This window comes from Melanostigma gelatinosum (assembly GCF_949748355.1).
Source record: "Melanostigma gelatinosum genome assembly, chromosome: 3".
Lineage (NCBI taxonomy): Eukaryota > Metazoa > Chordata > Actinopteri > Perciformes > Zoarcidae > Melanostigma > Melanostigma gelatinosum.
This window is the reverse complement of record NC_136636.1, coordinates 8,883,768-8,910,310: the sequence shown is the minus strand read 5'-3', so window position 1 is coordinate 8,910,310 and position 26,543 is coordinate 8,883,768. Positions and strand designations below refer to the sequence as shown.

Here is a 26,543-nt window from a genome sequence, read left to right as displayed (position 1 = left end):
GTCTGCTACTGGTGTATTTCCTGTGCCTAGAATATTAATGGATATGTTGCATTGGATATTGTTATTGTGCTCTTACTGAACAGACCACTACTGTGCCGGAAATAGTGAGGTTTGGCCGGGGGCACGTTGATCAAGTAGTGCAGTTTGTTGACACTAACAATGCCTGCATGTTGTGGAGGTCTTGTGTACTGATTCTGGATCTGTGTCGCAGGTTCAGGTGGAGGTTCCTCCTGCAGCAGCTAAAGGAGTCAAAGAGGTAAATACTTAGTGAGGCAGTATGAGTTTCCTTTGAAATGCATGTTGCTTGCTACAGCGTGCGGAGTTGTGTTGCATGCGCAGGTGGATCCATTCGATGCCCTCGCCAGCATACTGCCATCCGTTGACGATATTGCCCCCCGACAGCCTGTGTACACGGGGCCAGAGGTCACAGAGGTACAGCATGCATGTGTGTCTGTATTTAAACTGAGCAAATATATGTGATTGCACTGAGCTGCAGCATGCATCTGCTGTGAGTAACTGTGTGTCGCATGTATCGCAGCTTATCGTCAACTTTGAGAAGGGTGAACAGTGTGGAGAAACAGAAAGCTCGCTGCCTCCACGCTACAGGTTTGAGGATATGGTCAGTTCACCCCTTCTCTTAATCACTTCTTCACTAATTCGCTTTGCCAACCGCTACCAGAGTGTGTTCTTTGTTCCATTGACTGACCTCGCTGTCGCATGTTTAATACAGGGACTAATTCTTCGGTAGGAAGTAGTTGCTATGAACATTTTTCAATGCTGTAAACAAAACTTCACTTGTATCGGGGCGGAGATGGCTGAGTGTCAAATTTCACATGTTTTTGGTACCTAACAAAATATATCTTCAGTATTTAATATAAAAACTATCAAGTACCAAAAGCTGGCATCAATAGCCACTTTCATGATCTAGTTTATTCTCATTCTTTGATCAGATAGTTTCAGTTTTAAATCAAATTTCTATTTTGTAATTGTATTATTTTATTGAGTCAAGGTTGTTTTCTAGAATCTCAGGTATCCTATTGGCACAGATATTGTTTAAACACTATAAAACTATCTGTATGGCCAGATACCACGAGGGGAAAATGAGAGGATTTGGGGAATTGTTTTGTAATTAGTGTGACCTCAGCCTTTGAGGCAGTATTTGCTGACTCCCTAAATATCTTCAGCATTTGATCTTTTTTCTTACAATCTAAATTTAATCTGTTTTTTTTTTTTTTTAGGGTCCAGTTCCTGCAGATGTTAAACCCGAGGACGTTCCAGTAAGTGAACCTTTACAACTCTCATTCATTCGAGTCACAACCTCCTGCATTGTGCTTATTTTCTCCTTAAAGTCACTGACTAAACTTTTCCCAACAAATCAGCATTGACTCACATTACACACCCATTCAGGAAGCACTGTTTCCACGAAACGATCTCCTGAGTCCTCTAGAGTAGGGAATGTTGCATTACACTGGCGGGTGTTGTCTCAGCAAAGAGCACAGCATCAAGCTCGTTGGCTCTTGTCTGACCAAACCCAAACACGCAGAACCACATAGGCACACAGCCGCTCTCTCTCTCTCTCTCACACACACACACGCACACACACACACACACACACACACACACACACACACACACACACACACACACACACACACACACCTACTTTGATATCCACCCATTTGGGTGGATATCTTCTGTAGCTCTGTGTCTCATGATCCCTTTTCACCCAGGCACTTTCCTGCAGTGTGAGTTTGGATGTTTATCGTGTTTTTGAGGTTATGTGTCAAAATTGTAGTTTATTTGGGAGTTTATTTTTGTCTCCATGGAATGTGAAGGGTGTGTCTGTACTTTTCCTTCATTGTTGGTACATTCAGTCTGGTTTGCATTATTTTGCACATTTGTTTGCCTTTGACTTGGCCAGGCATGCCCCCTAGTGGAGAATCATGTGGCTGTTATGAAACATCATTTGGAGTACCGATAATTCTTCCGAAATGAATTATTCATTTAGAAACATCTAATCTTGTCTAGATGTTGTGTTGTTATCTGGTGGTGATGTGTGCTCCGTTTTTCATCTCAGAAACCAATGAGCACCGGCGAGGCCCTGGATTCTCTTACAGATGCATTCATGACTCCAGCTGCACCCAAGAAGCAAGAGGTCAGACCCTTCAAGCATGTAGCGCCCTGAATGTAGAATGTAGGCGCTTAGCATTTCGCTGTCTAACGTCGTGTCTCTGGTGCAGAAACTTCAAACTCCTGCAAAAGTTTCCCCAGTGGCCGTGTGTCCTCCAGCTGATAAAAAACCCAAGATGGAGAACGTCTCGGGTGATTTCTCTCTGATGTCTGCACTGGATACCAAAGTGGACACCAAGCCCAAGACTGACGGGGTAGGAGCTGAAGAGGTCAGACTCTTCAAGCATATCCCACCATTACACACCATGTACTCTTTTGACAAAAAGTCCACACTAACAATTCCCAGTTTGGCATCTCTGTTGAAGACAGAATGCGCCCTGAATATACACATGACGTTCTTGCATGAAATCGAAGGCCGAGTTTTGTGCTTTTTTAGTCGTCTAACAAATTCCCATCCGGTATTTTTCTTCATGAAATATGTAGAAAAAGGAATGTGTCGTCAGCGCCTCATCAGCTGGCCCTGCTAACTTTGCTCCACCTCCTGTAAAGGTAAAGTAAAATCAACTTTGAAGTCTCTGACTGCAGGAGCTTAGCATTTCACTGTCTAACGTCGTGTCTCTGGTGCAGAAACCTCAAACTCCTGCAAAAGTTTCCCCAGTGGCTGTGTGTCCTCCAGCTGATGAAAAACCCAAGATGGAGAAAGTCTCGGGTGATTTCTCTCTGATGTCTGCACTGGATACCAAACTGGACACCAAGCCCAAGACTGACGGGGTAGGAGCTGAAGTGGACAAGATTCTGTGTACCCATGTCCTCGTCCTCTTCATATTTATGTAGTTAAACTATATGTGAAAGATTAGTACATTTTTAACTTCCTGTCCTGTTCTCTCTCTCCTCAGGATGACTCTATGTCTCTGGATGCTCTCAGCGCTCTTGTTGACACGCTGCCAGAAGACAAACCAAAACCTGAACTCCCCGAAATCAGACCTGAGGACATCGTCTCGGTAGGAGAACAAACACTCACATGCACAGAGTTCACAGCTTCTGTTCGCAGAAAGCCTTCTGCTGTTGGCATATTGGTTGCATTTGTGGTGTCAACTCCTCACTGAAAGACTCACCTGGCGCAACTATTTCATCTTCTTTTCCTTTTTCATAGGAGGAGAAACACAAGAAGGAGAAGGGTGTGCTTGTAGGAGAGAGAGAGGACTCAATTGCTCCAGATTACAGGTTCAAAGAGGACGTACTAAAAGAAATGCCTGCTCCAAAACCTGAGGTGAGACCGAGGCATATTCACTTTAAGGTGCTTATGTATCACTGTAATATAAATACAGTAACAACAAGATATTGAAATACAATATATATATATTTATTTATCTTCTGTGTCCACCTTGTGCAGCCTTCCATGGGTACTGGTGAGGCTCTGGGCATTTTGTCTGGAGACTTCATGACCGCTGAAGCAGCGCCCGCTGTACATGCTCCTCTTCCTGCAAAGGTACACTGTAGATCTGTTACTGGTAACAACAGACACAATTGTATGTATATTGCACACACATAGCAATCTGTCAAATGTTCTCTCTGCTGGTTGTTGTAGAAAGCCCCTGCAGTTCCTCCTGCTGATAAAAAAGCCAAGATGGGCAACGTCTCGGATGATTTCTCTCTGGAGGCTGGACTTGATTTGCCGACTGTCACGGTACAGCAAGCTCACATCTCCTCTCCCGCAAGCGTCTCTTAGCTGGTCTAATGTTGATCAGCTCTGTACATTGAGAATAAAAGTCCATATCACAGACTGGATTCATTTGGACATCATCGAAAAAAAAGATGCTTCTTATGTCTTCAGATGTTGGCACATTCAGATTTATTCAAAAGTATCTAAGTAATCCAGGTGCGGACAGAAACTGCTAGCAATAAAGCATTGAGGCCGATTTGGGGAAAAAAAAGCAAATAAAAGTCTACAGCCATGCTATCGGCTCCGTGAGGCTGCACGTTGGGCTATGGAGCTAAATGCTAACATCCTGCTCACAATAACAACGCTAAACGTGGTGATATTTACCAGGTACAACGTTAACGTTTCTAAGAGGAAAAGTCAAGAGATTGTCTGGGAACCATGAATGTTTGTCACAGAATGTTGTGCCCATCCAGCGACACCTTTAGCCATTAATATGACGTTTAATGCCATCTCTGTTTTCTGGTGCAGAAAGTAGAGCCCGTTATGGCTGTATGTCATGCTGCTCCTCCTGGTAAGAAAATGGATGCAGGAAAGGATGCCACTGATGGCAAGCAAAAGTATGGTCAGGTGAGATACAGGAAATTTACAAATCCCTCCCCCCCTCCCCCGCTTTTCTCTCCCTGTCGTTTGTGTTTATCCACATTGCCTTGTCTCTCTTGCGTGGTAGAGACCTTTTTTTCAACAGTTAAACCATAAATGTATGACAGATCAGTCTCTTGTTCTCTGCTCAGGATGACTCTATGTCTCTGGATGCTCTCAGCGCTCTTGTTGACACGCTGCCAGAAGACAAACCAAAACCTGAACTTCCCGAACTCAGACCTGAGGACATCGTCTCGGTAGGAGAACAAGCAGCCACATGCACAGAGTTCACAGCTTCTGCTCGCAGAAAGCCTTCTGCTGTTGGCATATTGGTTGCATTTGTGGTGTCAACTCCTCACTGAAAGACTCACCTGGCGCAATTATTTCATCTTCTTTTCCTTTTTCATAGGAGGAGAAACACAAGAAGGAGAAGGGTGTGCTTGTAGGAGAGAGAGAGGACTCAATTGCTCCAGATTACAGGTTCAAAGAGGACAAACTCAAAAAACTACCTGCTCCAAAACCTGAGGTGCGACCGGGACAAATGAATTCAAGGCTATTCAGAGTATTCTGAAGCGGGTTTTGCTCTTACAAAGGATGCACACGTGTGAAATGAACAGTCTCTTTCCTCCCCTCTTTCTGCAGCCTACCATGGGTGCTGGTGAGGCTATGGACATTTTGTCTGAAGGCTTCACGACATGTTCATCAGCTCCTGCCGTCCAGGCTCCTGTCATCACTCCCTCAGCTCCTCCTGCACAGGTACACTGTGGATCTAGCACTGGTACCTGTCGCCAAAATCTGCAGGGTGATGAACAGATGAATCATTCCAGCAGATGAAATTATGAAATGTATTCAGAAACAATATGGATGATGGCATTTGGCATTTGTTGGTGCTCAGTTTGCCAAGAAGATTCATTCCACTCTCATGTCTGTATCTCAAATGAAGCTGCAGCCGGTTAGCTTAGCATCAAGAATGGAACTGGGGAAACAGCTTTCCTGGCTCTGTGCAAAAGTAAAAAACATCTGCCTACCAGCACCTCTAAAGATCACAGATTAACATGTCATATCTTGTTTGCTTAATTAACCCACAAATATACTGAAGTGTAAAAACAACACATTCTGCTTTTGGACGTAGCCAGGCTAGCTTATTCCTCCTGTTTCTAGTCTTTATGCTAAGCTAAGCTAACCCTTTCCCAGCTTCATATTCATCTCACAGAGTGAGTGAGGTATTGATCCTCTTCTCTAAGTCCCGGGGGGAAAAAAGGGTGTATATATAAAATGTTGAACTGTTATTTTAGATTCCTATTTTTCATTTAATTTCACTTTTTCATTGCTGAAAGCTGTTATTTCTGTTTTTTTAGACCAAAGTAGAGGATTTGTCAGCTATCGATCTACTTCTTGAAGATTTTGTGGCTCCAACTAAAGCTTCTGGAGTTCAGGCTCCTGCCCCGCCTCCTACCAAAACGACACCAGAGGTAAAACTATTGGTGTGTGTGTCAAACAATTTGTCCTTCCACAGTGTGTGTCTCCCTACTGAGTTAATAGAATAAATTGAAATATATCGTATTCTCAGCTGTGCATGCCTTTCTGTGCATTCGCCCATGTCTTTCTTCAATCTACATGTCTCACTGTATGTCCTTGTGTTCCTGCAGAAAACAGTTTGTCCACCGGAGCAACGACAAGAAAAACCCAAAACTGATACGGTAATTGAGGATACAAAAATACTTTTTGCATTTGTATGAAATGAAAAGCGAAGTGGTTATTTGACCCCCTCTTGCATGTTACGACTTAATTCACTTACCATCAACACTATCCCAGTTACATTATATACTTCCTGTCCTGGTCTCTCTCCTCCAAAACCTGAGGTGAGACCGAGGCATATTCACTTTAAGGTGCTTATGTATCACTGTAATATAAATACAGTAACAACAAGATATTGATATACAATATATATATATATATATTTATCTTCTGTGTCCACCTTGTGCAGCCTTCCATGGGTACTGGTGAGGCTCTGGGCATTTTGTCTGGAGACTTCATCACCGCTGAAGCAGCGCCCGCTGTACATGCTCCTCTTCCTGCAAAGGTACACTGTAGATCTGTTACTGGTAACAACAGACACAATTGTATGTATGTTGCACACACATAGCAATCTGTCAAATGTTCTCTCTGCTGGTTGTTGTAGAAAGCCCCTGCAGTTCCTCCTGCTGATAAAAAAGCCAAGATGGGCAACGTCTCGGATGATTTCTCTCTGGAGGCTGGACTTGATTTGCCGACTGTCACGGTACAGCAGAAAGTAGAGCCCGTTATGGCTGTATGTCATGCTGCTCCTCCTGGTAAGAAAATGGCTGCAGGAAAGGATGCCACTGATGGCAAGCAAAAGTATGGTCAGGTGAGATACAGGAAATTTACAAATCCCCCCCCCCCTCCCCCGCTTTTCTCTGGGCTTTATCCACATTGCCTTGTCTCTCTTGCGTGGTAGAGACGTTTTTTTCAACAGTTAAACCATGAATATATGACAGATCAGTCTCTTGTTCTCTGCTCAGGATGACTCTATGTCTCTGGATGCTCTCAGCGCTCTTGTTGACACGCTGCCAGAAGACAAACCAAAACCTGAGCTTCCCGAACTCAGACCTGAGGACATCGTCTCGGTAGGAGAACAAGCAGCCACACTGCCTCTCTAGTGGACAGCCCAGTCAAGACACAATTTCATCTCCATCCAGAATCAATTACTGAATGTATTCAATAACTGCACCAGGAAATATCTTATTCCCTCCTCTGTTCCTTCTTCATAGGAGGACAAACTCAAGAAGGAAAAGGGTGTGCTCCTCGGGGAGAGGGATGATACACTTCCTCCAGAGTACAGGTTCAATGAGGCCGAACTAAAAAAACTGCCTGCTCCAAAACCTGAGGTGAGACGGGGACAAATTCACTGACAAGCAATGTAAACTGCTTTTTAATTATCAGAGCACAATGATCAAGGTGCAGGTAGATGTCTTTTGTTCTCTCATTTGATGTTTAAATGGAGATGAAAACACTATGAAGTTCCATCTTCATCATGTGCTGTTTTGAAAGAGAAGCGCCTCATCATTTCTCTTCATCCTCCCCTCTTTCTGCAGCCTACCATGGGTGCTGGTGAGGCTATGGACATTTTGTCTGAAGGCTTCACGACATGTTCATCAGCTCCTGCTGTCCAGGCTCCTGTCGTCACCCCCTCAGCTCCTCCTGCACAGGTACACTGTGGATCTAGCACTGGTTACTGCAGCCCTAAATAATACAATGTGATGCACAGATACTTTTCGATAGAAGTCAAAACTATTTGAAATGTAGGGTCCTGCAGGGATTTGATACACTTCATTCCGTCACTCCCTCAGCCCTCTGCAGACTTCGTTTTGAATGCCATGGCGGCAGAATTTGTTTCCTCATCTGCCGCTCCGACAGTGAAGTCCGCTGTTTGTGCTCCCACAGAAACTGAACCAGAGGTAAATGCACAAGAACGACTGGAGCCTTTTTAGACTCTCTAAAACCCTGCAGTTACATCAGTGCCTTTTTTTTGTGTTTGTGCATTCAGCTGCCCGGTGGAGCAGGCAGTGCCCTGGATGCTCTGTCAGACACCTTGAAGGACATTGCACCAGCCCCTCAGCCCGCACCACCTCCCGCCAAAGACATTGTCAAGGTAGCCAGCGTGCATCAAGAGAATAGCCAGCACGGCCGAGAATATTTTCAATTTGTGCTCAGAAAAATAGTCTATGGCAGTCACGTCAACTGTCCCGATTTGTATTGTTTTTTGCAGGAGAAAAAGGTCGTGGAAGAGAGGCTGATTAAAATGGGGGAGAGAGACGACTCCCTGCCACCAGAGTATCGACTCATTGAGGAAGAGCTTAAGGTAATAAAACTCTTCTTACTCTTTCCGTTACTGTTGGCAGTCCTGCTGGGGGGTTAATTCTTGGAAGTTCATACTTCAACCACTAAAAAGTCAGTCCACTTTGTCCTAGACTGAAATAGCTACACAAACAGCCTGATGGTTTGCCAAGACGTTTTGTACAAACATTCATGTTTTCCAGATGATCCTAATAAATGTTGAGCTCCCCTGACTTTTACCCTGAGTACAACCTGAAAGAGCTGCTAGCCTGTCTTGTTTATCGACAAGTTTAAGTTTTGTTAAGCAGCTGCTGTTAGTCGTAAGAATATAATATAATGGTTGCATGTATTTTAGTTTTAATGTTTCTGCACAACAGTTGCTGAGTAACTGTCTTTTTAATCCGGGGCAAAAGCACTGTGTGAGGGTGTTGATTTGAATGCACAGGACATGCTTGTTATTAATAGTCATTTTACTGTGCGTCTAATGTTCACCAATTTCATTTTAAAGCAAATGGCAGACACAAAGGCAAAAGCAGCTGCACCAGCACCCAAGGAGGTAAACATGCACTCGCACCACCAGAATATGACAGGAGGCAGTCAAGCACTGTTAACTGACATACAGTACACTGTCCATATACAACATGCTCATCGTTTGATTTGCTGTCTTTCCGTAGAAGACTATGGATGATAAAACCGCCTTGGACCTGCTGTCCAGTGACTTCTCTGTTGCTCCCAAGCCCGCTGCACCCGCTGCACCCGCTGCACCCGCTGCATCATGTGCTGTCATGACAAAGCTGGAAGCTCCTGTGCTGGACTCAGAGCCCCTGAAGGTAGCACAGAAAATATACAGCAACACATTTCAACACGACATAGTGAGAGAAGCACGGGTGAAACTAATGTTGGTCACATTAAAGTTAGGTGAGACGGGTTCTGTGCTCGCTGGAATGGCTTACTGGCTCACACTTTATGAGCCACAGTTAATATTTTAGTTCCACCCGTGCTTTTCTACGGAAACAAAAAAGAAATGGGTGGAGAAAACGAGCTTTGCCAGGATCATTTTTCTAGTGTTTGTTGTTATAATATTAATTTCGGCCACAATGGGCTGAAATGCACCATTACCTCATGTATTAAATAAGACTAAAAGCCTTCATGTTCTCTTCCAGTTGAGTTTTAAGTTACCGAACTTGCTAACAGTGTTGGGCAGGAACGCATTACTGTAATATTGTTACACTGTACGGGATTACAATTTCCAACACAGTAATTATATTACAGTTATGAATCCAAGTAATGGTACTGTGTTACCAGAATGTGGCAGGTAAGCTGATGTAATGATGACGTGAGCGTGTGGCAGGTCAGTGTGCATCTTTGCATCGCATCGAATGTGTGACCGTGACCTGAGGGGGAATAAGAAACAGGCCTTCTTACAGATTCTTACTTCAACAATTGTATTAGTTCAGTACATGAATGTATTTCGAGCTGAACATGTTTGATACGTTTGTTTACATTTATGTATTTCTTATTGTTTCCTAGCCAATGGCCGGTCCTGTTCTGGTGGCCCTGTCTGACACTCTGCTCCCAGACACGCCAGAGTTCAAATCTAAGACGGACAAACCGAAGGTAAATAGAAGATCTGTGTGAGATCAAGACGTAAGATTATGCCATCGGATGACTAAACCTGCACAGTAAAAGTTAAAGAGTGATAGACGGGGCGATCGCTAGCTCATCCGGTAAATTGGGGAAAACCCCAAGTCGATTGGAACGAGAGTCCTTGGCAGCAGCCTGAGTTTGATTCCTTTGCGGCACGTCAACACGTTCAGCTTGTATTGTCAATGGCGCCCTCTACAGGTTGTTTACTGGCACTAACTGTATCTGTGGTCACCTCATGAGGAGCAATGAGGAGTTGTTGAGCCTAACCAAAGTGTTGACTTTGTTACAGAGCAAGAGCAAGTCAAAGTCAAAGTCTAAAGTAAGCAAATTGCCGGCTGCATGAAGACAAGAATTCACTTGCATGCACGACAATGGACAAAAATCATCTGTGCGCTTATAATCAAATCAAAGTGAAAACAAATATCTCTATCGGTGGAGCCTGCAAAAAGCTGCATGTTATGCATTCTCTGCTTTGAATCATGTTAATTCCCCGAAATAATTGCATTCAATCTGTAGTGTTGTTCCACGCAAAGGCGCTGCTTCTTCTTTTCCTTTTCTATATTTTTATATTTTAATCATGCATTTCAGAAACACCAGGCAGAGGAGCCGTCTGCCTCTGAGCAGCTACCGGCTCAGCAAAGCTCAGACGTTGTGCCGAAATCTGCAAAGAAGGGAGGCCGGAGCTAGACCCTGTGGTGAGGTTTGTTCTCATGTTTTGCTCAATTTGACCCCGATTTTAAAAAGATGCTCAACACGATGAACGCCTTTCCGCTGACTGCTGAATGTGTCACGTGTTGCAGGTCGTCAGCGCAGTTTGTCCTCCCGGCCACAGGGACTCGGCAGTGAGGGAGCTGCTTTCTGGATAAGGATTCTATTTTTTCTAAATCGTCAAGAATATATCGTTGATAAAAGACAAACCTAGACATACCCATAACACTTGCTCAACACACACCTCTGCATGCGGTGCCTTTTTTTTGCTCGGTTTCGCGTGTATTTAAGGATGAAAAGGTTTGGGTCTTTGGAGAAAGTAAAAATGAAAAACAAGGTGGAGAATGAGTGAAAGGGGGGAGACTGTAAAGAAAGAGAGGAGTTTAAGTCAAGTGAAAACCGTTGTTTGTTAGCTGGTGTGTTGAGGGTGCCGAGCGAAAGGGAGGCGCTGCTCTTCTAGAGTCCTGCATGTACAGCTCAGATGACAGTTTTTCCAATGACACAATATCACGACATGCTGCTTATGTAAGCCTGGTGGTGTTGTGACGTTGGTTGGAGCAGTGGTAACCGTCAGCTTTCATGTGAGCAGTGCGAAGTGGGTGTATAGTATCGGGATGTTTGTGCAATCTTGATGTACACAGAAAAGCCAACTTTTCTATCACGATGTGGTCAGATGCCATTAAGACATTAGTGTACAGCTTAGTTTGCTTGTATTTTGGACAAAATATAGTTTACATAATTAAATATGTGGAGGATTTCCAGGAGGTGTTCTGCTTAATTCTGTGTCTGAGAGCTTTTGACAAATGCTTTTTTCTTACAGTAGAGAATATCTGTTAAAAGAAGGGTCTAAAAAAAACACGCTTTGTTGACTGCCCTTGTTTGTATACTGTACAGAAAAGAAAAGATTTGTGCTCTCTATAAGACAACACTGTATAATTTACAAAGGGCTTTCAACTGTAAAGTAAAAGAAATCGATATACTGTCCCCAGGTGTGTTTGTTTTTCATGTCAAAGGTTGTGTGTGGGTGTGATTCAAAAGATCTGAGTGGTATTTTAGATGTGGGAATACTAATTAAATTAAAAAAGATTTAAAATGTTAATGGTGTAGTTGCCATATGTAGTCTGGTTTCTACCATTTGTGCCTAAAATGATAAACAAAAGCTTACACGAACTGCCTTAATTTGTGGAAGAAAGTGTAATTAATACAGCAGGAAATTAATAAACACCGTTTTTCAAAAGGTGCAAGGGAAGTGTGTGAATTGTGTGACTGTATTAAATTGAACAGAATCTCCTTTGAAAGTATCTTTCTCTACTTCTGACTTTGTGGTTTTTCACTCTGCATACACTTGTAGCAGCGCACTTCCTTTTGAATCGGGCTGAAGTTTTACATGACATATAAACTTCATTTAAAACTTTGTATTTCTGTGCCAAGACCCTGAACGACAGAGGGGGATGCAAATGAGTGGGTTTGATGTGCAGAAACAAATCCTTAAAATAAATAAACACACATACAATTTGTTGTACATTGAAATTTTTTTGAAATCTTTTTTACAATCTTTTAAGTTAAGTTCCAAAACCCAATTTGAAAATACGGTACATCCTATTCTAATGAAGAAAACCATGTTTCATACTTGTTCCTCGATACTTCGAAACCATAGAAAAATTTACTTTGGCGTAATTAAATAAAACTAATAGAAATTTAAAAAAATAAACATTACAAGTTATTCTAAATCATTTTATTTTTTTCAAGCAAAAGGAAAGCTAAGTTATTTCTGAAAATCTTGAAATAGCAGAACTTAAAGACAGTACAGTAACATTTAAGAAATATATTTGGCTCAGTACAAAAGCAAAATTAATTATACACTTTTAACATAATTATTTCAAAATCAATGTTCATCAGAGTGCTCACTTCTAATATTCTCAGGACTTCAGTGGTTTCTATTACGATTACATTTATTAGGATTGGATAAATTGACATTTCATGTTATTTCATTAAAGAGTTCAGTCTAAATGTGATGGCGCAGCGTCACCGTTCGTCAACCACAATGCAGTTAAAACTGGATGTTGATGATCTTTGAAAGGATTTGATACAGTGAATCCTTGAAGCACCTTAAAAACTTTTCATAGCTTCTGTTACAATCAGAACTTTTTAAGTTGGCAGCAAAATATTCACCATGAATGCCATTAAAGTGCAAATGGGATTAAAATCATCTGCAACACAACACTGTACAATAGTTGCTGTTTGGAGAAATGACACCGTCTAAGTTAAACGTGTCTGTTGGTCATCATTTGTTTTCCAGGAGCCATCTGCGGTCTACAAGAGATAAGCAGGGTATTTAAAATAAACAACATGAATTATTAGCTTATTTCAGTGACTCGGTTATGAAGTCACAATGGCATTACAAAGGGAACGCAGGGCCGTAGCTACAGTTGAAGGCGCTGAGGTTCTGTCTTCCGTAATGTTTTTTAATGTTACATCTGTTATGACATGTGAGACATTGGGTTTGATAAGTTAAGAAATCAACATTTCCCCACCAATATTCCTGTTGGTGTGGAGAAGGCTTTGAAACAGCATTTAGAATTAAAACACTATTCCACCAACAACATCAACAATTTTAGATTTTCAGAGTAATTTCCTTTAAATAACTTTATTTATTATTAAAAAACTTGCAGCAATATTACTGAACAGCTCACTCCAAAAATAAATATGGGAAAAAAACTAAATAATGAATTACTATTTTTTCACACTTTCATTTTAGTGTCTGGGAAGACTTTGACTAATTACCTCAGTTCTCCTAAAATCTTGCCGATGGCCCTAATAGATACAATGTTAGATTAAAATAAACAACTTACTTTCTTTTGTAATGGTGTGGGCATCTCCGTGTTCTTATTCCTACAAATCCAAAGTGTTGCAAATCATGACACATTACAGCAAAATCATTCAGGTTTTAAATGAAGAAAAGCAGAAAAAACAGAAAAAGAATTTAAACAATCTTCAGCTTTCCGAAGACATATATTGACTCCGTTTTAAACGTAATGTAAGAACATTTTAGATATCAAATGAACTTACGGTTGCAGTACAGGATGGCGATGATTAGGAGCAGAAGAAGAAGGCCACAGCTGGCGGCCATTGAGCCCAGTATGATTGGAGAACAAAACATTTGAGGACTGGTTTCCCCTGCAGAGTATGTGCTCATTTACCAACTGTTCCTCCACACAGCATCATACATATGAAGATAATAAGGCCCTAATTGTGATCGTGAGTATTTACCTTGCTTCTTATCCTCAATCGTGTTACAAACGCATGGTGTGGCAGTTGTGCATTGAGTTGGCACAGTGATGATGATCTGTGGTGCTTCTGATGCGACTTCAACTTTTTCTGATGAAAGTGAAGAGACGTGATGGCAAGTGATACTAAAAAGCATCCATCAAATCATTTGACCAAATATATGAAACAGAACTCACCTCCGACCAGTCGGATTACTTCGCCGAATCGCATTTCATTCCCTTTAATGAGAGACGCACAGCTGTAAATGCCGCTGTCACGAGATCTCTTGAATGACTTCAGCGTTAAGATATTATCACGAATCCTTGGTTGACTGAAAGTGGAGGGGAAGGAGGCCACGGGTGACTTTGGGAATCCCTCTTTGCTGAAAGATGCAATGAAGTCCATCCCATTGTCAAGAACTCGAAACCAGACGATCATGCTGCCCTCTTCTTTAGGCTTACACTTGATTTCAACCGGGTCCCCTTCCTTCGCCGTTATTTCTTCACCAGCTCCTGAAGTCATTTCTAAAAGATGTGATGAAATGGCAGCAGTTATATCAGTTATTTCCCTGTTTTCAGGCACCCACAAGAGGAAGACTAAGAAACAGACCAGAGGACACTTTAAAGCTGCTACACGGTAGTGAAAAGATTTCAAAATTCAAGTTAAACTTACTTTGACAAAAGACCAGAATCACCAGAATCCACGTTTGGTTCATTTTATAGTTGCAGACATCAACAGCTGCCAAACAAGTCTTTGTGGTGTTTGCTGGAGCCTGCTAGAAGATAATTCAGTGAGATACCAAACCACGCCCCAGCTGTTACCTTCTTCTCTGCTGTGTCAAATGGGATCATTGCAGCGGAGCCTTGCAGAGACCTCCTGCAAGCACGATAGTGGTCTGCAAGATGTTTGAAGTCGAGCCCACCGATCTTCACTCCTCACCCTTTGGTTTGAAGCATCGAGCGGCACAATTTGATCCGCGAACTACAAACACAAACGCAGCAGTGTGTAGGTTGTAGGCTGAGACGGATGGGATAGGAACTGAAAACAGTCTGTGTTGCAGCCCACAAACACAACTCCACACTGTTTCTGCACAAATCAAATAGTGAATTTCAAGAGACCTGACTTTATACCCAATGTATAGGCAAACATCTGCCGCTGTTAAAGTGACCTTTAACAGCTGCAGGGTCACTGTTCTACAGCTGTATTTGACCTCCCTCCTGTTTTTTGATGTGACACGGAGAAGCTGTGAAAGGATTTATAATATCTTTTGAAAATAAAAGATTCATTTTAGAAGGAACATGCCGTTTTATATCACTTTTGTAATACTTTTCCTGCTGTTATTGTCAGAGGGAATCCAAACCATCTGTGGATGAACATTTAAGTTAGCGATAGGATCAAGCTCACGAGCAACATCAGGAGGAAAGAAATGAATCGTGGCTGATGGGCATGAGTGCAACAGCTAATAATATACACAATACTCACAATTAGTGTAAGATTGTAGAGTTTAAGAAACTCATTTGAAGACAAATCTGCTTGCAGCTAATATGTTGCACCAATGGTTGTCGCTGTTTTCCCTTGTGTGGTGTAAATTACTTCATACATGATTCTCATCGGGGATGGGAGGGTTGCTTTAAAAATGTAATCTGATACGATAACTACTTATCTGTGAGAAAATGCAATCAATGACCTCATCCAAGTATCACAATATAAAAGTAATTGCTAGTATTCTGCTATGTTTGGATTACCCTCCATACAAAATATGCAAATAAAGAGAGAAAAGACAACATCTGAAAATGTTGCCATTATTTTGTATGTAAAGTAGAGAAAGGGAACAACATCACAGTAGCAGGTGTTTTGCCTTCCAGCTGTGAAAATGCTTTTATAATCCAGGAGGATTATTTGGCATATTAATATTTATTAAATATTACCTTGGAGCAGCAGTACCCACATTACATTACAGCCATTTAGCAAACACTTTCATCCAAAGCGACTTACAATTCACTTTCACACACCGTAGGAGTGTGAATGTTACAGGAGACATTTTTGGTTTAAGTGTCTTGCTCAAGGACACATCGACATGCAACTAGCGGAGCCGGGGATCGAACCACCGAGCCTCTGATTGAAGGACGGCCCTGCTCTCCACTTAGCCACAGTCACCCATAAATTAATTAAATTACCCTACATTACCCTACATACGGAATGCCTATTTTTAGTTTTTTACATTCAAAGCTCCATGTGAGGTTTTCATATGCTTCAAATGTTTGTCATCATATTTTATTATCATAACAAAATCATAATCCCCCCACCCCCCATATTTGGTTATATATGTAAATTGTGGTGCTGTTAGATTGCTGCTTGAAAGCAGGAAATGTAATAAAATGACATTAAAGTATGTCATAAAATGTTATAAAACAAAATGATGTGTCTTAAAAAAGGCATATGGTATGCCATTGAATGTCAGAATTAAATCATAGTAGAGTATGTAATAAAAAGTTGTACTAGTATGTCTTATAAAATGTTGAAGAAAGTTCGTATATTTATGGCATGAATGTCATAAAACAGTCTTTGTATAGTACATCATGGAATTTCATGAAAAAGTCAAAGTATGTATGTAATAAAAACGTCCTAGCGTAGTGTGTCCTTAAATATCATTAAAAGTATTTTGGCATACTATACTATGACTCATTCTATGAAATGTTATGTCATAAAAAAAGTTTGTCCAAAATGTCGTCAAAAATTTCATATTAAAAATATCTCACAAAAAATATCATTGTACAGTGTTTCATAAAAACAACACAGTTTAGAATATGTCATAAAACGTCAACGAAAGGAACAATACATTTTGCCATATGATGTCAAAAAAAGTCCAAACATAGTATGTCGTTCAAATGTCAAAGTTCGGTATTCCATCAAATGTAATAAAGAAAGACATGGCATAGAATATTATGAATAAAATATGATAAAAAGTCAAAGTATAGTACGTCATGAAATGTAATAAGAAGTATGTAGAGTAAGTAGTGTGCTATGTGACCAACAAAATATCAGCATAATATTTCATGAAATGTATAAAAAGCCATAGTTTACTATGTCATGAAAAAGGCTGAGTAAAAAAGTATAGTACGGCATAAAATGTCAAAAAATGTACATAATATATATATATATATATATATATATATATATATATATATAATTTGACTTGTTCATACTTCATTTGACATATACTACATGTACTATACTGTGACCTTTTTCAATATGCTGTATGCTGTACTATTGCCTACCTTGCAACACACATTGCAGGCAAACAATCATTCAAATATAAAATCAAATCATTTGATTGTTGCAGTTTCCAGCTGTGCACCAGCAGTGTTTTTCAGTTCCGCCTCTCCTCACCTAGATGTCCTCATCTCCATCCAGTCTGCTCTTCCTCCCCAACACACTGTGTCTTTCCTCTGAGAACCAACAAAGGAGACAAATAACCTACTTAAATGCGCTGTAATGTCTCCATCACGCATTCTGAAGTTCTGGACATCAGAGAGAGTCATATTTTCAGGAAGTGTATGTTATTCTGAATGATGTCTTATGTCTATTACACACCATATCCTATTGATTTATCAACAAGGTTCATACCAAAGCTTAAGAGGCCACTGAATTGAACATGTTGTATGCTTTTGATATTCAGCAAAGCAGCTGGTAATGTGATAAAAAAACACATCCTAATTTAGAGCTTCAGCACAGCCAAGATGTTCTCTCGGTTGGTCTGTATAACGTTCCTCTTTCTCAGATCTCTGAGGCAGCATATCTGAAAGTGTGTGACACATGAAGGCACCTGTCTTAACATGCAACACAACTGACCGTTTAAGTAAAGAACATTCAACAATCAAACATTTTTATAGAATTTATAGTAAAAAAATATATGTATACATAACAAAATAACAAATATGCTGACAACAGTTGCACACACACACACACACCCACACACCCACAAGACAATCGTTTTTGAAAATCTCTCTTGTAATTCCGCAAACTTTAACTTTATGGAAATGGAATACTACATTTCTGGAGTTTACCTTTAAGAGTTTGGAGAGCTACTTGTTCGTCTTTGTTTTCCAGATGACTACATGTTTGCTTCAGAATGTGTAAAGCTGTGTTGAACTGGTAAAATCTTAGCACAACCACTCGGGATGAAAATAGGACTGCAGGTTGTAAAATAGCATTTTCCATTCACAACAAAGGACATCGCTTCTACCCATAGCAACAATCAAGCACCATGCCATCTGTCACTTCATGTGAAAGCTTGTTTAACAGGGAAGTGAAACTCCCTTCAGATGAACTGAGCGCGCGACAGCGGCTATTGCGCAACCCAAGGCCCATCCTATTTCCTGTTCAGTGGTGGAAAGTAAATGCACCGATTTGGTAATGGGCAACAAGTGCTGACATTTTGCTTTTTTGTGGGCCATTTATCTGTTCCACGGGTGGGCGGAGAGAGACGGAAAGAAACAAACAAAGAGCGAGAGAGAGCGAGAGAGAGAGAGAGAGAGAGAGAGAGAGAGAGAGACAGAGAGAGAGAGAGAGCGAGAGAGAGAGAGAGCGAGAGAGAGAGAGAGAGAGACTGTCTCATTTACATGTTCTTCACCTCATCCCAATATATCCTCAAATTGCAGCTGCAGATTGTTCATTTAAATTTCTTTAGAGTTTGTTTTTGTATAAATTACTTTGACGTTGCTTCTAATGGAACCATGATGCAAACCAGGTTGAGGTGTTTTCAGTAAGCAGGGGATTCTGTTGATGCTTTGTGTTAGAGGGAAGACCCATCAAAAGGCTCTCAGTTAGCCCACTTCACCTTTCCATACCTCTGTTTCGGGTTTGAGTCACTCACAAACACATCTGGGCTTCCCTATCTTAGTCATACAGGGGGTCTCCAACCTGAAACTTACATCTGCGTGTGTGTGTGTGTGTGTGTATGGTGTGTGTGTGTGTGTGTGTGTGTGTGTGTGTGTGTGTGGGTGACCAGGGGAAGCCAGTGAGAAAGAGTACCTTCGATAGTCGCATCGCATAGCTTGACATTCAAATGCAGTGAGAAGCGACGCCTTTACGACCTGAGAATAGCAGCATCCTTAAAACCAGTAAATCAACATCAATGAGCCTGTTTGCCAGTTCCTCATCACTTTGGCTCACCTGTCCTGGCATTAAGGGATACAAAGTTGTGAAAAGGAAACCGAGAGCAAAGGAGGAGTAAGTAGAAATGGAGAGTTCGGAAATGGGAGAACCGAATGCCTGTAAATAGATGTTTGTTCATAGTTTCTTCTGTTACTAAGACTTCCTGTTAGGATTGTATGGGTGGGTTTTGAAAATACATTTTTGGATTTAAATTGACCTTTTGCTAACAAAGCAGAAATTTGGTCAACAAATATTTGAAATTTTATGTTTAATGATTTATGTTTATCTTTTCAGAAAACAATAATTGCCTGTAATGTGAATATATTGTGTATAGATTAGTCGTCCAGTGGACTCTCTTTTGTATAGTTTGTGACTTTGATTGTTACATTAATGTGTGACAACTTTACCGTTGAAATACATCACAGTTGATCCTGTAAAATATGAGCTGACATATTAAACAATATGTTGTTTCACCACAAACTACCTCGTGTCACAGTATGTTTATGATTCATTTAACAGTGAAGCTTACATTTACATATTTGAATTCAATATTGACTTGATTTGATGATGTGTGTTCTTGTTGCACCATTTAAATGCAATGGAACTGTGTTTTTAATATACAGCATGGTGTATATTCATTTATTTAATACATATATTATTCATAATCATGAACGTATGTAAACTATGTCTTGTAGAAAAGCAGGGGAGACATTTTTCAATGTCAAATCGTGCATTTCCAATGTAACTTGTTTATTGTCACATATGAGTAAATGAGAATTTATTACGTGAAATTGTGTTTCACGTGATAAAGTCACAATTTAAATATATAACAGAAAAAAATATTACAGTAAAATGTCGACACATGCATTTATGCTTCAGTTTAACATCGGCCACATTTTGTGCTCCCCTGACGTTTACGCTTCTTGTCCTCTGAGATGAACAGGTGTTCAGTTGAAATGGTTAAAGTTACAAGATACCTTGAGAGGAACCGTTACGCCTTCATGTACAGTTTATTACCGTCGGGTGTATCTAATACATTTAATACTTTTAAAAGACAATATAATCCTTTATTAATCCCCAGATGGGAAATGGGACAGAATGAAATACTGATGAATAGAGACAGTAAAAAGTAAAGAGCATATAAACTAAGTAAGTACAAATACATATACATAAACACTAATATACAAATGTACAAGTGTGATCTTTTAATTTGACTAAAATGATACTTACTGTAGTAGTAATAGTAAAATAATTGCACATGTCGGTGTGTGGTATTTCTTTACCAGAAGAATGTGCAGCATACAAAACACACAAATGGTTCATAAAAAATATATTGTGTACATCTCTGCAGGTGTTATTTTTTGTATCGTGTCTTGTGTTTTAAATATACAGCAGAAATAAATCCTCTGTGTCTGTCTTACAAATCTATTGCTGCCATCTGCATTCAATCATGTTTCCTTGAACGGACGAATGTGAACAAATGATTTCCTCAAGCGTTGACACAGAACGATAATAATATATGATTAGAGAGGTTGATCCCACATTGTCTGCTTTTTTGAGGCTGTCGTTTGTGGTGCTGATGAACTTTATTGCGTGATACTGAGACGTGTTTCAATGATTTTGTCCACCCAATGAGTGTAGCAGGCGACTGAATGTGATCTTGGTCTACTTTACTGTGATTGTATATGTAGTTCAACATTCAGGCAGCAGTTTTACATGACAAGTGTTGATGGATAATTTGTTTGATTTTGCTCATTTAATGCATATTTTATCCTTAATTAATAATCATGTATTCAATACTTAAATGCAATGATCATATAATTGTATGATATTGTATTATATCCAATTAAACATACTGCTAAAAGAAGTGTCTTGTAGTTTTACGTTTTCTTTCTTACTGTACTCATTTCAAAACTGTAACGCTGTCTCTGTCTTTCTCTGTGTCTCTGTCAGTGCTTGTGGTTCGGTTTGTGGTGTTTTTGTGGTCTTTTTGTTGCAGAGAGTAGATGAAGAGCTCAAAGCTGAGCAAAGCGATAGCATCTCAGTGAAGACGGCTCAGTCTCTCCTCTCTCTCCGGCTCACAGGAAAAGGTCGCGCACACTCCCTGAGACCTGAGCAACCACCAACTCAGTCATTTCTTCACACCCCTCAATCGCACAGGTGTACGCGTGTGCTGCTGGTGTGTGTGTGTGTGTTTGTGAGAGAGAGAGAGAGAGAGAGAGAGGGAGAGAGGGATAGCAAGAGATACACACTTTGCTATAAAACTGCTTTGTAGCCTGTAATTTATTATTACACAATCACGCTTCTTGGCACAAACTGGAGGCAGTTCAACAGAAACTGAACGCGATGCACGTTTACACATCAAAGGTCACCTACTCAACTTCCGTCAAACAGAATATTGACGATGGATGTACAACACCCACTTCCAAACCTCTTTCTGTTCTTTTCCATAAACGTGCACAGAAATCTGGTAAACGAATGATACACCACTGCAAACATTTTGAAACATAGGGGTTCTTGTTTATCTGTGCACGAGTCATAACTGTCGTTGGAGACACACGCAGTGTTTGGCCTCGAGGTTATACCTGTGTGCCCTTGAGCAAGGTGTCAAAGCTTCATTAATCTGTTGGTAACTCTGCCTTTTGGCATCCCAATGTACATGCCGACACGCCAATTGCATTTATAAAATGTCTCTATGTGTTTAATAACAGATAATACAAAAACTTTTATAAAGACCGATAAAAAGAAGAGCGTCACCAATGAATGATTCGACATGTACAATTTTATTGATTTAACAGAATTATCCTTCCTGAAACTTGACAGTACTATTTTAAAAGAAAAACACAAATAGATACCGAAGCGAGTCAAAAGCAAATGAGCAAATATACTGTGTTTGATTTCAGCTGTGTTTTTTGTATGTAAATAAACAGATTTCGGGTTTTGAGAAAACTGCAATTTTTTGTTCTGAAATAATAATCATTTTAAAACCAATGCTACAGATCACAAGACCGGCTTAATTGAAAAAGCACCTGGATAAATGATGATGTCATCTGCATATTGGCAAAAAAAACAAACATGTAATAGACTTAAAGTTGTAGCACAGAGTTTAGAATTGAACATGGCGAAGCTCTGGAGCTGTCTTGTAAGTTATTTAACACAAAACAGCCAATATATTACAATATGTTACACATGGTTGCTGCTCTTGAAAGCATGAAAGTCTTCTCCGACTGGCACACATTTAGCTGTTCATGAACAGGACATGTCGTTAGCAGAGGTGTTCTTCAGGGATCTTCATCTTCTTCATGCTCCACTGGATGTTACTTAAACCTGAAAACATTTTGTAAGGCGATAAATATCACACATACAGTGAATATTATATATATATATAGATAAATAAAGTTACACACATAAGGTACATACCTTCAGTCAGATACAAGCTGTAGATGCAGAACTGTCGGGTCAACTACCTAAAACAAAAGAAAGAGATTAAACTACAGCGGAATGTAAAGAATCTCGAAAATATTTTTTTTTGTTGATTTTGCAGGAAAAACAACAGATATTTTTACTATTTGTGGAAATCGACCTACTTCATGAAGTGGTGCCGACATTTTTTGGGGAGCCCTAAAAGCAAGAATGTGTACAAACAAAAGAAAACACTTCAGAGTTGCAACAAAATACTTTTCAAACTTATATTCCAACGCTGTTCGACTAGTTTGACATTCGTGAGCAGAACATGCTGAATCGCTGGAGGACTACTCACGGCTGAAGTAGTACAGTGTGCAGATGAGCGCTAGAGCCAGGGCCGCAACAAGTCCAACCGATGGCCACAGAACCAGGGAGCCGCAGCCATCTGCAGCAAATATGGTACATGCTGTATTAAAGCTTGTTGCATTGCCAGGCGATATAATCAATCATCTGATAGTTATCACTTCCTGTCATTACATTGTCTGTATAAAAACTACCTCCTCTATTGTATCTACAGCATCGCAATCTGGTACAGTGCACACGATTTATACCGTTACACTATATTCACAGATGAATGTGTTTATACATCACAAGACACATGTAAAGTCTACATTTGTAAGCAGCAGAGCGTCATACAACTTACACAAACATTAGCATACAAGCACTTTGTGTCCTTTAATCAAAAACCTTACCCGGTGAAGGATTCTCCGTCGGGCAGCGGCACACTGGCTTGACTGGTGGTTTGGGTTTTGTCTTAGGGAGGGGAGCTGATGTTGGAGGGATCACTGTAAGGTAAAGACCAAATAACCGTAAAGACAAGTAATAACTAAACGCCAGTGAAACGACAATGTAAAGAATCTGTTCGAGAGATTAAAGGAGAACCCAGTCATTTTTGACCTGTCCCTATTTCCCCATCTTTGTTTATCATAAGAATTATCCTGACAAGGATCTCATCAAGAAATCTTCTCTACAAATACATCATGCATGTTGTTTGTCTGCGCAACCACAATCCAAAGTAACATTGAAATTACTAATATTTCTCCCTCAACAAAAGCAATAACATCAGTCAGTGTGTTGAGAGCTGAAGAGGTTGTTTGGAGCATCCATTGAGTCTTTGTGGTTGTATAAGACTGCTGCACCCAGGTAAGCAAGACAAACGATATAAAGATCCAAGATTTTGGTCAGATCTAATAAGAAAAAGGATAAACATCACTTATTTCTAAGGACAGTAGACATTTAGCCCCTTAAATCATTTACTCCTCCATCTGCCACCTGACTCCAGACAGACGTACTCAAACTCTCACGGCCGCTCGATACTTGACTCGACTTTTAACTCCTGCAAATGAAGCGCTTGAGATTTCAGCACACCAACCTCCTGGCCGAAGAAGAATCCCGGGCTTCCACATTTCTGTGTTTTGCCTGTCCTTGAGAACGCAAGAATAAATCCCTGTGTCCTTTTCTGTCACGTTGATGATGCGTAGCATAAAGGACATGCTCTGCTTGCTTAATTTGAAGCGTGTTTTGTCCACATCAGCCCCGTGGTGAGTACGGTCAGCGTTGTTGCATTTGCCTAGGAACTCTAGTTTGCGGTGGTCCTGAATACTGCGGAACCAGTAGACAGAGTCACATGAGATGTTAGTGCAGTCACACTCGATAGCCTCTGTGCTGAGGATCTCGGGATAACGAATCTTGATGGGTTCTCGCTGCAGGATCTGGCTCGAACCTAGGAGATGAAATAAAGAGATGTTTGAGACGCAGGGTCGTGGTACGATAAACATTCTCTACAGGGTCACATATCGTTAACAGTCAGGGCTCTAACACACAACAGCAACGTCAAGGCCAAACACACAAACTCCCAAGAATTGTGTATCATCCCAAAAAGGGTTACTTTTCTTCATGTCTCAAGCTGACTTGTCCATCACTTGGTGTTAAGAAATGTTTGAGGAAAGGCCTTGAGTAACAGTGCATCTGCAGTCTTTCTGATTCAACAAAATAAAGACTAATTGTAAAAGTAAAAGCACGTACAATTACAAACATATTTGGCAATATGGTATCGAAACACTACAACTACAACCAAAGGTGTTGCAAGAATGGAAAGTAAACCCCGACTATGAAGAAACCTGTTGAACATCTTTCAAATGCCAGCAATTTGGCATTTATGCAACGTTTAAGGAATGCCTTCATTGGAAGAGCTGTTTCATTTCTTCGAGTAAGGTGTGGAGGCATATACCTGTTGCAATCGCTCGTCTTATGAAATATCTAAAGACGAGTAGAAATTCAAAGGCTTCCAGGCTGAGAAAGGTTAAGGCTCACTGGAACTAAAGTCATTTGGATGATAGTTTTACCAAAACGTATCAACTGCACAAATTGCGTAACATTTAAGATTGCACAGAATTGATTTAATCTGTATCCAATGAGTTGCGCTACACAGTACAAATACAATTCATTTCAATGCCTTGATAGAGCTATAATATATAAATAAATGTAAATATTAAATTGACAGATCTACCGCAGAGCACGAACAGCTAGTGTATTGTTACCCTCGTAATTTAACCTTTAATCCAGGTTGTACATTACAGTACATTACATTAATGTAAATAATAAAATAACAGTACTTATACCAGTACAGTTGTACAATTCTGAGATATAAAATAAAATAAACTCCCGTGGTAGTTTGACTATTACAGTTGTAGCAAATGAACCAAAGGCTACGCCGTCATACTTTGTAAACCTTCCGAGTCATCGGTTGGACTTTTAAAAACAAATTTCACATCTTAGCACATACGATGGTTATGACTGTTTTCGACAAATTCAAACATTATTCAAGTTAAACTTCAGAAAAGCTTCAAGTTGAGTAGACAACAACACATCCCTGCTACTGCCTCTACTGGCCCCTGACAGAGCCATGAAGCCGAGCTCGCCTGTGGCAGAGAAGCTTCGTGGTCTTACCTAATGTCCACAGCGATGCCGTCAGCAGTGTCCATGCCAGTGGCAGCACCATCATTTTGTCCGGTCACCACTGTCTCTGTACGCGTCTGTGCTTCTTGAAAGGTACAGCTGAGGGACGGTGCTGATACCTTCTCTTCCTGATATCTATCTGTCAGAGATGATGGGAGGAACTGAGCTGACATGGCCCTTGAGTCGTCAAGGTAACACCCAAGTGTGACACACACACAGGGCCTATCAGAGTGGGCCATACACCAGACAAGGGCGCGCACACACACACACACACACATACATACACACAGCAAAGAAAACTTAATTTGAAATGTGCAAAATGTGGCAAAAAAAGTACCATAAAGAATACTTGACTCTGTTCACTTAAAAAGTTCATACCCAACAAAGAATAATTTAGTTTTCATCACATGTTGCTTAAAAGCTGCTGTTTGAATACATGACATACATACAGTGATCATGACAAACAGCTGAGTGGTTCATCAGGGCTGACATGGTACCACATATCAAACAATATAAAAGTTGTATGTTCACAGAGCAGCAGTTTGCAGCACTGTGGTCTCTGCCCAGGTGCACGACCTAGAGCACAGCAGAGTCCCACACATATGCAGCTTCACGCCTCACTGCAGAGCACGGCGAGGGAATATCAATGTAGAGCATAAACTACAGGAAACAAAGGATCAGGGATACAAATCCTGAACCACAATTCTGTCCATTACTGTTCGATATTCGCTCGGGTGTGTACACAGCTTCTTCTGTTCTGTCTAATAACTCACTTCTTTAACTTTGTAGAAAGTGCGGGGAGTAAAGTGCATCAAGGCACACATTGAGAACGCACAACAAAACCCAGTGACAAACTGATGTTGTAGTATTTCACATGTCTTGTGTGAATAGGTACATTTGTTTAGATTAAACCAGGAAAACATAAAACGTAAAATAGTTTGATGGTGAAATCATTTATTCTCATTCGTTAACTCATTAGTCAGTTAGTTAAACAAAGTGAATATGTTTTTCAGTTCAACTTGTATTTTAAAGAAGCTGCCCTCTGAATTTC

The 26,543-nt window shown here is 40.5% G+C and overlaps 3 protein-coding genes across 4 annotated transcripts in view; 1 reads left to right on the top strand and 2 right to left on the bottom strand.

The window, feature by feature from the left end:
• The window catches only part of cast (calpastatin), a 28,509-nt gene extending 16,553 nt beyond the window's left edge, over positions 1–11,956 (top strand). The window contains exons 6-37 of one of the 2 annotated variants that reach the window (XM_079297170.1): positions 212–256; positions 340–432; positions 539–619; positions 1,239–1,277; positions 2,078–2,155; positions 2,241–2,399; positions 2,614–2,679; positions 2,758–2,901; positions 3,027–3,131; positions 3,284–3,400; positions 3,524–3,619; positions 3,719–3,817; positions 4,322–4,420; positions 4,585–4,689; positions 4,842–4,958; positions 5,075–5,188; positions 5,791–5,904; positions 6,082–6,132; positions 6,420–6,515; positions 6,615–6,821; positions 6,976–7,080; positions 7,225–7,341; positions 7,549–7,662; positions 7,804–7,911; positions 8,001–8,105; positions 8,223–8,315; positions 8,799–8,846; positions 8,965–9,120; positions 9,821–9,907; positions 10,227–10,256; positions 10,526–10,637; positions 10,738–11,956. In XM_079297170.1, coding sequence (XP_079153296.1) covers positions 212–256; positions 340–432; positions 539–619; positions 1,239–1,277; positions 2,078–2,155; positions 2,241–2,399; positions 2,614–2,679; positions 2,758–2,901; positions 3,027–3,131; positions 3,284–3,400; positions 3,524–3,619; positions 3,719–3,817; positions 4,322–4,420; positions 4,585–4,689; positions 4,842–4,958; positions 5,075–5,188; positions 5,791–5,904; positions 6,082–6,132; positions 6,420–6,515; positions 6,615–6,821; positions 6,976–7,080; positions 7,225–7,341; positions 7,549–7,662; positions 7,804–7,911; positions 8,001–8,105; positions 8,223–8,315; positions 8,799–8,846; positions 8,965–9,120; positions 9,821–9,907; positions 10,227–10,256; positions 10,526–10,624 — 3,087 coding nt within the window. In that variant the 3' untranslated portion in view covers positions 10,625–10,637; positions 10,738–11,956. The remainder of the gene's footprint in view (positions 1–211; positions 257–339; positions 433–538; positions 620–1,238; positions 1,278–2,077; positions 2,156–2,240; positions 2,400–2,613; positions 2,680–2,757; positions 2,902–3,026; positions 3,132–3,283; positions 3,401–3,523; positions 3,620–3,718; positions 3,818–4,321; positions 4,421–4,584; positions 4,690–4,841; positions 4,959–5,074; positions 5,189–5,790; positions 5,905–6,081; positions 6,133–6,419; positions 6,516–6,614; positions 6,822–6,975; positions 7,081–7,224; positions 7,342–7,548; positions 7,663–7,803; positions 7,912–8,000; positions 8,106–8,222; positions 8,316–8,798; positions 8,847–8,964; positions 9,121–9,820; positions 9,908–10,226; positions 10,257–10,525; positions 10,638–10,737) is intronic. The other variant, XM_079297171.1, reaches the window with a different exon arrangement.
• Positions 11,957–12,460: 504 nt separating this feature from the next.
• On the bottom strand, positions 12,461–14,662 carry cd8a (CD8a molecule). Its single transcript, XM_079266518.1, has 6 exons — positions 14,585–14,662; positions 14,110–14,436; positions 13,916–14,023; positions 13,715–13,822; positions 13,498–13,537; positions 12,461–12,958 (listed from the first exon to the last, which is right to left on the bottom strand). Exons 1-6 carry the CDS (start codon positions 14,625–14,627, stop codon positions 12,910–12,912), a joined length of 675 nt encoding a protein of 224 aa, XP_079122644.1. The 5' UTR covers positions 14,628–14,662; the 3' UTR covers positions 12,461–12,909.
• Positions 14,663–22,652: 7,990 nt separating this feature from the next.
• Positions 22,653–25,538, bottom strand: cd8b (cd8 beta; the record flags this gene model as incomplete). The annotated part of the gene is made up of 5 exons (XM_079266041.1): positions 22,653–22,690; positions 22,830–22,919; positions 23,227–23,319; positions 23,907–24,257; positions 25,484–25,538. 5 exons carry the CDS (start codon positions 25,536–25,538, stop codon positions 22,653–22,655), a joined length of 627 nt encoding a protein of 208 aa, XP_079122167.1.
• Between the last annotated feature and the right edge of the window lie 1,005 nt (positions 25,539–26,543).